At 52.2% G+C, this 10,755-nt stretch overlaps 1 protein-coding gene across 2 annotated transcripts; it reads left to right on the top strand.

The window, feature by feature from the left end:
• The first annotated feature begins 2 nt into the window (after positions 1 to 2).
• PCYT2 (phosphate cytidylyltransferase 2, ethanolamine) lies at positions 3 to 10,733 on the top strand. Of its 2 annotated transcripts, XM_066200804.1 has the most exons (13): positions 3 to 88; positions 566 to 654; positions 1,429 to 1,590; positions 3,382 to 3,448; positions 3,923 to 4,007; positions 5,029 to 5,073; positions 6,335 to 6,473; positions 7,062 to 7,144; positions 7,327 to 7,404; positions 8,004 to 8,069; positions 8,308 to 8,373; positions 8,826 to 8,914; positions 9,577 to 10,733. In XM_066200804.1, the coding sequence occupies exons 1-13, from the start codon at positions 3 to 5 to the stop codon at positions 9,665 to 9,667; spliced, it is 1,146 nt and encodes a 381-aa protein (XP_066056901.1). In that variant the 3' UTR covers positions 9,668 to 10,733. The 2 variants fall into 2 exon arrangements, with proteins under 2 accessions (XP_066056901.1, XP_066056900.1); XM_066200803.1 differs by lacking the exon at positions 5,029 to 5,073.
• Positions 10,734 to 10,755: the final 22 nt, after the last annotated feature.

Here is a 10,755-nt window from a genome sequence, read left to right as displayed (position 1 = left end):
CCATGCTGCGCAACGGGGCGGCGGGCGGCGGCGGGGCCGCGGCGGGCGGCGGCGGCCACCGGCCCGTGCGCGTCTGGTGCGATGGATGGTGAGTGGGGCGGGCGCGGGGCCGGGTGTTGTCGTGGCGCCGCAGAAATAAACCGTGTTGGCTACGCCGGTGCCTCCGCCTCCTCTGTCACCGCCCGGGCCCGCGGCTGAGCGACGCTCTCCGCGCGGAGCTGCCTCGGGGCGCCGGGCGAGCGGGAGCGAACGGGACCGCTCCGGAGCCGGGAGCGCCCTTGGGCTCGGCCGCCCGACGGGCGTCGGTGGGGCCGGTCCGTTCCCCCCGGGCTACGGCCGGCACCTGCCGGGCAGATGCAGGGAGGGACTGACCCCTGTAGCGCCGGAGCCGGGTCGCCGCGGTGGGAGGGAGCGCTGCTGCGGGCCCTGATGTCCGGGCTGTACCGGCGCAGCTCTGCCCGGCAGCAGAGAGACCTTCAGCCCCGAAGCCTGGGGCAGTTTGCCCGCGGCTTCCGAGGAAGCGTGTCCCTGTGTGCCCGGGCTGACCTGGCCCTTCTTTTTGCAGCTATGACATGGTGCACTATGGCCACTCGAACCAGCTGCGCCAGGCGCGGGCCATGGGCGATTACCTGATCGTTGGGGTCCACACGGACGGTAAGAGGTTTTACCAGGTTTTATCTTCTGCAGCTCCTCAAATTGCCCAGCAGCATTAGCCCCAGGAGAACCAACAGTTCCTGATAAGGTCAGGCTTCATCCTGCATCTGCTCGAGGATCAGTAGCCTCCAAGAAAAAAATGTTCCTTCTCTGGTAGTGAAGTTACCCCTGTCACAGTTTCGGAGTGAGGATTAGATGGGTCAGATCTTGCAGGCTCTGAGGGTTAATCTGCGTTCTGTGCTATGAAAACAGTTGCAACAGCTGAAAATCAGTCTGCTTTTGCTGGTAAGAGCTGCACAACTTACATTCCAAAAAGAGTTACCTTGTGGAGAAAACTCATTTCAAAGCCATCTGGAAGTTAAGGGCCAGAAACAAGTTCTGCTGTGTGAAGATGTGTTTTAAATGGGTTTATGGACGCAGAATTTCCAGTAGGAGCCAGGTGTAGTATGAAGTTACTGTTTAAGAGGGAAATTTGTCCTAGGGGGGATGCCGGGAGGCCCAGTTCATCCCCTCAGGAAGAAGTATCTGGGTACAGGGAAGCACTGAGACCTTTTTCCCTCTAAGTGAATTCCAGGGCCCTTGTTCAGTGCTTAGGAAATGCAACTGAACTGAAGTATCTTCTGATCTGGGGCTTCCTTTGCTACCATATACTGATCCAAAGCTGAGGATAAGCCTGCAGTGAAGTTCACCTGCCTATGAAATGTGTGAGGCAGTGACTGAGAGTCACTGTAGCTGTAGGACGTGCTTCTAACTGGAATTTTGTTTCTCCCCCAGAGGAGATTGCCAAGCACAAGGGTCCCCCCGTCTTTACACAGGAGGAGAGGTACAAAATGGTGCAGGCCATCAAGTGGGTGGATGAGATTGCTCCTGGAGCTCCTTATGTCACCACGCTGGAAACCCTGGACAAGTACAGCTGTGACTTCTGCGTGCATGGGGGTGAGTGGTGTTTGGGACAGTGGCTGTGCTGACACGGGCCCTTGGGGCTGTGTGCTCCAGGGGCCCTGCTGCAAACCCAGCAATGTCCTGGCTGGTGCAGGGGTCAGGAGTTCCTGGTGTGTGTCGAGCTCTGCTTTCTCAACACCTGCACTGGGCAGCACAGCTGCTTCTGGTCTCGTGGTCTGGAAATACATGTCAGCATGCTCAAAATCTTGAGAGCGGCCAGGGCCTTTGGTTTTAACTTACAAAGGTGAAATGTGTCACTTAAAATTATCCCAAGGTTGCCCTTAGCACCAGCAGAAATTTGTGCAAAGGGGAAAACCATTTACAAAACTTAAGTGTGATAAACACTATTGAAAAGGAAAGCATGCAGAAATGCAATCATGTTTATATCTACTTATCCAGGGACAGGGTTAGATCTGAAAAGCTTCTCTCTTTATCCAGCTGATAAGCTGTTCAGTGGCTCAGCTGACTGTGTGGCCAGAGACCTAGTTCTTAGTGTGAACATTTTTTGGTGTACAGTTGCTGAAGAAAGAGTTGCTACAGTTCCTGCAGTGTTCTGAGGAAATGTTCTTGCCCTGGGACTCTGTCCCTTCCTGAGCTGCCGCCGATGCTCATTAAGCCTCAGCCCTTCCTCCCTGCCCTTCTGAAGGAATTTTGTTAGTTTGACCAGGAGTAGTCTTTGCACTCATTTAGCGTATCTCTCACCTGATCCCAGCCACCTGCTATTGATAAGTCAAGTATTTCACTAAGTGTAAATAAATCTTTAATCTTTAGAAGATAAATACGCTTTTTCCACGTGCATGGAGTGGTTATCAAATTCCTCGTTAACTTAATTGCCTGCCCTGAACGTGTTTGGTGTACGTGACCCCTTACAGGGCTGGGTGAGGGGTTGTGACAGTAGAGGAGTGCTTGTGGCCTCTGCTCCAGCTGCTCCATTTGTCCCCTCTGCCACGTCATTCCCTGCTGTTCCTGAGCAACACACCTGCACCGGCAGTTTTGCCAGGTTGTGTTTGTGCAAAAGCTGAGTTTGGAAATAGCTGAGCTTACCTGAGGTGATGGTAACCCTGCTGTTTGTGCCTCTCCTGGCATGCCAAGCTGTGCTGGCAGTGTGTGCTCTCCTGTTCCTGTGCTCTGGGGGGAGGGCTTTAGGAGAACTGAGCAGGACTGAGGCACCCCACTTTGGGAGCACACTGGTGGGCTGCCCTCTGACTGTTTTGGCAAAGGGAAACCAGCTTAGCTTTTGCTTGTGAAGGCTTTGTACCATCACCAAAAGTATGTGAGAGGTGTTTTTGCAGATGGAGTTGGGAGCCATGTGCCAGAGATGAACTGGAATGGCCTCTGTAGAAGGGTTGCTGGATGTCACTGTGGAAGTGCAGTTATTGAGAGGAAGAACTTTCCATTGGATGAACTGTTTCATTGACTGAAAATGAATCAAGGGTTAAAACCAGTCCCAGAAGAGCTAAAAGGTTCTTTTTTTAGCATTGATACAGATAGTGCTTATTTATTGTCATTCAGACAATAATCAGCTGTGCCTGCTGCTGCAGAGGGCCCAGAAGTGGACCAGATGGGTAATGGTGTTTAGTATCCAGGAATATCCTTAGCTCCACAGACACTGTAGTCTTAAAAAACCTCTGACATTCTTGTGGGACACAGGACACATCCCCTGTGTATGCACAGGGATTTGGATTGCAGAGTTCCAGTCTGGCTCTAGGTGTGTGGGGCCTGCACAGCTGCTGCTTTTGTGCAGGAGAGCTTGGGTACAGTTCTGAAGCTTTTCTCTCTCTGCAGATGACATCACGTTAACTATCGATGGCAAGGACACCTATGAGGAAGTAAAGACAGCAGGGCGATACAGGTAACCTCTTGCTGCTTACCTGTTAATCTTGTTTTGGGCAGAGTTTCTGGGTATTTGTGCCTTGAAGGGAAGTCAGGTGAAAGGGAAGTCAGCCTTCAGGTCACACCTGAATCTGGCTGTGTGTCAGAGCTTCAGTTGCTCCCAGCATTTTGGCTTTAGCCAAGTGGGGCAGACAGTCCTGCCCAGTGAGGCTGTCTGGTTCCTGGCAGGTGCTGGTTCGGGTTTTAAAGCCTCACCAAGAGCTGGCTCTGTTGGGAAGTCTGAGTGAGGGAAGCGTTCACATGAGCAGTTGCTGTGGCTTGAGGACAGTGCAGAGGCTCCGTGAATAAATGCTGTACTTGAGAAGGCAGGCTTCCTTAGGACAGCCCCTGGTTTGGATTGATCAGGTGTCACAGGTGTTCCTCTGGTGATGGTGGGCAGACAGAGGCGTAAGCTCCTGTGGCTTCTGCTTCATCCTTTGCTTGTCTCCCGCAGGGAATGCAAACGCACTCAAGGCGTGTCCACCACTGACCTTGTTGGCCGCATGCTGCTCATGACTAAGGCTCACCACAGCAACATAGTGAGTCAGAGGGCTCTGGGTGGGGGGTGGAGAACAGGGCATATGCCTGCTCTTCCCTTCTGCTGCCCCAGGAGGAGAGCAGAGGAGTAGAGCTCCTGGGCCTGGCTGCCAGGTGCACTGGAGAATGGGCAGTGGCAGCAAAACAACCTGCTTATGTTTGCTTCAACATGTCTGAGGTCACAGGGTGATGGGACAAAGACTCTGACGCCTCGTGATCAGTGTGGGCCTCGGGAATGTTAGGGGAGCTGCAGGCAAGCCCATGACTTCTCCCAGGGTGAAACCACACAGTGCAGGCACATTGATCTGTCAGCCAGGTGCTGCCAGAGTTGGAAACTCCTCTCCCTTCCCACTGAGCTTTATGCTTCTGCCTTCTATTGTCTCTAGTCTAATCAGACCTTTCTTGAGTCTCCTCAGCTCACTTTCTGGTTGGGAGCTAACCCAACCAGGGAAAAGCAGTGTCAGTGGTTTTATGTCAGGTAATGAGTTGAATTTCCTGAGTAATGAAGGAATCTGTGAATAGGATCACCTGGATCACTGCAGAAACAAGTGACCCACAGGGGCATGCAGGGACAGAGGGGGATGTTTTGGTATGCTGAGCTGTTAAATTGGCTCAGCTGTAACACATGAGTTCCCATGGAGATCTGCCTGGTGCTGCTGGCTGCTGCAGACACCTAAGCCTGCCTCTCATGAGGGTCTTTGGCAGGAGAAGGGGTGCTGTCCTGTCAGGGGCTTGCTGGGCTGAGGGAGGATGCAGCTGTGCAGCACTCTTGGGGCTGCGAGTTGGGCAAGAACCACCTTTGCTGGTGGTGCCAAGCTGGGATCAGATAAGGACACATTTCCTCTGACTCATGCTGGGATAGGACTCTGGTTTAGGTATTAACCAGTTTGTCAGCATTCAGTGCCCTGGATCCCTGGTCTGCGTTTTGAGCCTGGCCTTCCCAGCACTTCCCACACACAAGCAAATCTTGGTTGGATGAGCTGTGCAAGTGCTTAAACATTTTGACTCTTTATCTCCCTTCAGGATGAGGACCTAGACTATCGGAAGCACACTGACAACTTTGGGAAGGTAATGTGAGTTCTGGTCGTGGACGTCTGGTTGTTGTCCTGCCTGAGAAGGATTTCCAGTGTGCTTTCTGGCCTGTTGCAGGCTTGTTTGTCCTCCCACGTGTAGCAGTAATGTCCCAGAGAATGCCTGCTGTCCCCATATGGCAGTGCCTGCAGTGGGTGTGATGGGCAGGTGTGGCACAGGGCAGTGCATGAGCTGTCCTTCAGCAGGACCACAGGGCTGCTGTCCCCACTGAGCCTGTGCTGGGTTCCTTCCTTGCTTGTAAATTCCTTCCTGCCACTTCCCTTAGGATCCAAGTGCACGTGGTTCCAGCCTGGGGACAGCCTCTGTAGATGCTCCTCTCAGTGCCTGTGTTTTGAAGGTGTTGTATTAGGTTTGGGAGGTGTGGACACAGCAGGTGTGTGGCTACACTGTGTTTCAGAGCTGGAGGGCAGTGCAGCCCTCTCGGTGTTCCAGCTGCCAGGTCCAGCCTGTGGCTTGCACCGCTTCTAAAGAGCCGTCAGCCTTGTTTATTTCCTTGGCAGCTGGATTGTCCCTGCTTAATGAGCTGCACCAGCAGCTTGAGCAAGTCTTTTTTACTCACAGAGCTCTTGCTGACCCGTCTGAATCATCCTTAGTTCCCCACTATTTTGGGGCTTTTGAGTAGGTGTTTTGGGGCATATTGCTCCAGCATGGCTGTTTCCTGGGGCTCAGATCTGGGTAGAATGGATTAGGGCACTGGATACCCTACATGACCCTGACAGCTGAGCTGTCTGCGTGCTGCCCTTTGCAGAGCCTGCTCTGGCCTCAGCTGCAGTGTCGTGCCAAGTCCCGTGGAGCAGCTTTGGGTAGCACAGCAGGTGACTTGGTGGCTGTTTGCACAGCTACCACGTGGTGGGGACCGAGCTCTGTCCTCAAAGCTGAGGGGCCAGACAGGTGCCCTGAGGCTTGGCAGATCATAGGTTGGTCTCGTGTTGTCTCCCTGAGCACATCTTGCTTCTCATGGAAATTCAAACCTGCCCTGTTATCTTCTTCCTTCCTGAGCTTTCCTCTTGGCATCTCCTGAGCTGGCTGCTGAGGCGATGATTTAGACAGAGCATAAAGGGCTTTTGTGAAATTGCCTAAATACTTGATGTCAGGAATGTAGAAAGTCCAAGGTGCTGGGAGTTGTTACAGTTGCCAGCAAATTCAGATGAGCATATTGCCCAGCACTGTGCTCTGTGTTGTCCAAATCCCCTCACAGAGCCCAAAAAGAAGCCGTGTCTGGTGTATGTTTCCACAGGGGCCCAAAGGTCACAGTCCCTGGACTGGCGTCTCACAGTTCCTGCAGACATCCCAGAAGATCATCCAGTTTGCATCAGGGAAGGAGCCAGAGCCAGGAGACACCATCATCTATGTGGCTGGAGCCTTCGACCTGTTCCGTATCCTTGACTCTCTTTGGTTGCAGCACTGGTCTTTGTTTGATGTTCTCATGTTGGGAGGCACCAAACTGGATTTTTGTCTCTTTTTTTTGTTTTTTCCTTTTCTGTTAGCTGCATGTGAGGGAGCCGAGAGTGAGTTCTTCCTGGCAGTTTCTTAGTCACAGGATGTTGAGAAAGAAGCTATAGCTCCTCTGTGGAGCAATCTGTGACTGTTGGATTTCAGGAAAACGGATACTCTCAACGCTCTCATGATTGTGGTGAAGACTGGCTGCCGTAGCATCTGGAGCTGGCACGTCGTTCCTGGGGCAGGCTTTGAGGCTTTTTGCCAGAACCTCTGGAACAAGTAGAAATTCTGGACAGAGGCAAAGCTGAGTCCATGTAAGGTGGAGCTGAAAAAGTCTCTGGCTTTTGCCCAGAACTGGTGGAACCTGAGGAGGGAGGCAGCAACTGTTCTTGGAAATAGGCAATTAGTAGTGCAAGAATAAAATCCTAGGGATTCCTTTCTCCCACTGTTGTTTTTGAGTGACTATTTCTGTCTGCCTTCATCTATTTTCCATGTGAGCTTCAGTTCCTTAAACAGATCTGCAGATGTTGGTCACGTGGATTTCCTGGAGAAGGTTCACCAGTTGGCAGAGAAACCCTATATCATTGCTGGGCTGCATTTCGATCAGGTCCGTGTAGAACCTGTCCAAAGGCAGAACAGCCTGGGCCTGTTCTCTGGACCAGGCAGGCTGTGCTTCGGGAGACAGGACAGGGATGTATTGACCAATACAGGAATTTCATTCTGGGGGAGAGCAAGAGGGAAGGGAGTTGCTGTGTCTCTCTTTTGACTGTACCTGGTGCTTTGCCACAGGAGGTGAATCGCTACAAAGGGAAGAACTATCCCATCATGAACATCCACGAGAGGACCCTCAGTGTCCTGGCCTGCAGGGTGAGTGGGTGTCTCTGCACTCTTCCACTGCCTGGAGCCTGGTGGTGTTCACTTGTGCTCAGTGATCTTGCATGAGTTCCTTGGGGTGCCCTGAGAAGACAGGCAAGATGAATCACTTGAGGCTGCCAGAGGTGCTGATGAACCCTTGGGAGGCTCTGCTAGGCTCCTTGCCATCCTGGCTGATCCAAGCTGCTGATCCAACCCATCCAGCTGCTCTGCCAGCAGTGACAGGGCTGGCTGCTGTGTAGGGAGCTGTGTGGCTCTGTGTAGTCAGACATGTGCCACTAGAAAACTCTGCTCCCTGCAGCAGGGGAGAAAATGCCTGGGAAAAAATTGTGGGGATCCCCAGAAACGTGTGCCTGGAACAATTAACTTCTGGATATGCTCGATAAAGGATATTCTGTTGAGGAATAAAAAGCTGTTGTGTGACAAGCAGTTGCTGCTGATCCCACTTCTCTGTTCCTTTATTTGAACTTCCAATTCTATAGCCAGGTGACCTGCTCAGGTCTCTTTAAGAAGCAGATGACTTCTGGCTTGGGATTGGGTTCTTTTTGATGGGATTTTTTTAAAATCTGGACTCTACCTGGTTCCTTTTTTAGTATGTCTCAGAGGTGGTGATTGGAGCTCCCTATGCTGTCACTGCTGATCTCTTGGATCACTTCAGGGTGAGTCCTTGCATATGGATGGACATGAAGATGCTGGTGGGTGATGTGTGTGGGGAGCTAAAATGGTGCAGGACAACACAGGGATGCAAGGAGGGAGTGTCCTGCTCAGCCTGCGATTGCCAGGCTGCTGCAGGAGGGTGGCTTTGCTGGTCTCCACACCGTGCTCAGTGGGAGTAGTGGCAGGAAATGTCCCTGTCATCTTTTTGATGTTGTCAGTGACTTTTGTATTCTTCTTCAGGTAACACTTGTTTGTCATGGGATGACTGAGGTGGTGCCAGACAAGGATGGGTCCGATCCATATGAGGTAAAGTACCAGGTGCTTTGTCAGCATTTGACAGACAGAGCCTGGCTCTGGTTGTGTTCCTGGACTGAGGTGGTGTATTGCAGAGAGGCTACCTGGGTACAACTTTGGCAGGTGATGCAGCTTTTCATCCACCCTGAGGAGAGCTATGTGGAGCAGTCAGTAAATCATTCCCAACAGCTCCACTCTTCCAAGCATTGTTTTGTTCTGCCTGTTTCTGATGCCTTCATGGCAGGGTGAGAAATCCTGTGTACTTTGCTCTCTGTCCTGGGCAGCTCCTGTGTATATGGAGCTTTGCTTTCAAGCAAGGGTTTGTTCTGCCTCCGAGGAGGTCACTGTGCACCCTGCCTGTGTGGCCACCACAGGACCTGCCACAGCTCAGCTCAGCTGTCACTGGGGAGCTGCACACCCAAGTCCCACGAGTTTTCACAGCCCAGTGGTGTGTCTGTTTGCAGGAACCGAAGCGACGTGGCATTTTCCAGCTGGTGGACAGTGGCAGCAACCTCACCACAGATCTAATTGTGCAAAGAATCATCAAGAACAGGTTGGATTTGTTTGTCTCCCGGTTGTGTCAGATTCTGTTCCATCCAGAGTGTGTGGGAACTGATCAATGGGACCAGATAGGGAGGGAAGGTGTTACCTAAAGGCATAGAGTCAGCAAACTTGACCTTCCTCTTTCATAGCTTGGGCAGACTGTAAATGTGGTTGTACCAATCTGTACAGGGAAAGGAACAGCTGAACTCTGCTGTGTCAGAATGTGCTGCACAGCACATTTATTGGGTTTTCTTCTTTAATGATAAATTTCCTTTGCTGTATCCTGGAGGAAAGAGCATGTTGCTTCTTTCAGAGGTTTGGTCTTTTAGGCCTGAGTCCTTCACTTTCAGTGCTTTGGCTCACATCAGTGATAAATTTGATTTTGGTGTTAGAACACCCAGGACAGCCCAAGAATGGAATAGCAGCTTCTTCCACAGAGGGAGAAAGAGGTCTTGTGTGACCATTGTGGGAGTACAGGACTGCAGAGTGCTGGCAACAGCCATTGAAAGCTCTGGGAGAGGCTCTGAAGGAGTCTGGGGGCCCTGGGGGTTTTCTGAAGTGCTCTCAGAACAGAGCAGCATAGGAGAAGGCAGAGCTCTCCTGCTCCAGGTGCTTTTGTCTACAAGAGGTGTGGATGAATGAGAATCTCATGGCATTGTGTGATTTCTGCAGGCTGGAGTTTGAAGCTCGCAACCAGAAGAAGGAAGCAAAAGAGCTGGCTGTGCTGGAGGCCATGAGAAGGCTGGAGGAGGAGAAGCACTAGGCTGCAGAGTGTGGATGTGTGAGCCACAGAGTGCTGTAACTTCACCTCTGGTAGAGCAACTGCTCTTCAGGAAAGGACCCCTGAAGGGGGGCAGCACTGCTGGCACGCAGGACGTGCTGTCCTACCCTCTGCTGTCCTAGCTCCTCCTGCACTAATTATGCAGACATAACGAGTTGGGATTCTGCTGCCTAGTTTTATCGCCGTTAATCAGTCCCCGTCCCTTTACCCAGGAGGAGATTTGACAAAAAAAAAAAAAAAAGTTTTAATTATAACTAATGTTTTAACATGTTGATGTGCTTTTACCTTCTGCCATTTCTGGCTCTTAGTAGGAGGGAAGTGGAGGAGCTGCCCATGCCCCCTTGCCCTGCCAGACTTGGCTGTCCTGACCGGGGTCTGCATTCCAGAGCAGCCCCTTGGGCAGCGGTGTGGGTGGCTGGACACAGTGAGAGCAGCCTTGGGGACAAGACAGGGCTCACGTGGTTCCTCCTGCAGCTTTTGTTTAGGAACAAGGGGCTGGCTGCCAGAGGTGGTGCTGGGCTCTGGGGTTCACTGTGCTGCCTCTTCTCAGCTCCTGCCCTTGCATAGACCCAGAGCTACTCTGGGTTGAGCTGGGTAAAGGTGAACCTGTTGCTGCCCCAGTGACAGGCTGCAGGTGACAGCTGCTGAAGGGGCAGGTGGTGCTAGGCTGCTGGGTCAAGGCATTTGTCCACCTGAGGCAGAGTGATCCTGGGGCCTTTAACCAAAGGCTCTTCCATTTGCGAGGCAGCAGGACCTGATGCCTTGTGTGGAGTGTACTCAGAGCCCCACTTGTGCCCAGTGGCTTACCTGAGGGCAGGACCTGGCCAGTTTTAGGGTTTTCTGAGGGCTGACATGCAGCATGCCTGCCTCTAAGGGGAGGTGCAGGGCTGGGAGAATGAGTCCTGAGCTGTGAGCCCCTTTTGCCTCTTACATTCCAGGATACTGTGGTGGGTATCCTGAGCAGCTCACTGCACTGTGCCAGGCTGTGTCTGGTGTCCTCTCTCTTGTAAATTTCTGTTGCTGATCATTAATAAAATGTTGAAGAGTTGTGCATTGGTCTTTTTGGGGGG

The sequence above is a fragment of the Chamaea fasciata genome, unplaced genomic scaffold (assembly GCF_029207755.1).
Source record: "Chamaea fasciata isolate MVZ Bird 193981 ecotype frontalis unplaced genomic scaffold, bChaFas1.0.hap1 SCAF_19, whole genome shotgun sequence".
NCBI lineage: Eukaryota > Metazoa > Chordata > Aves > Passeriformes > Sylviidae > Chamaea > Chamaea fasciata.
Note: the sequence above shows the minus strand (reverse complement) of the source record. Positions and strands in the feature narration are given on the sequence as shown.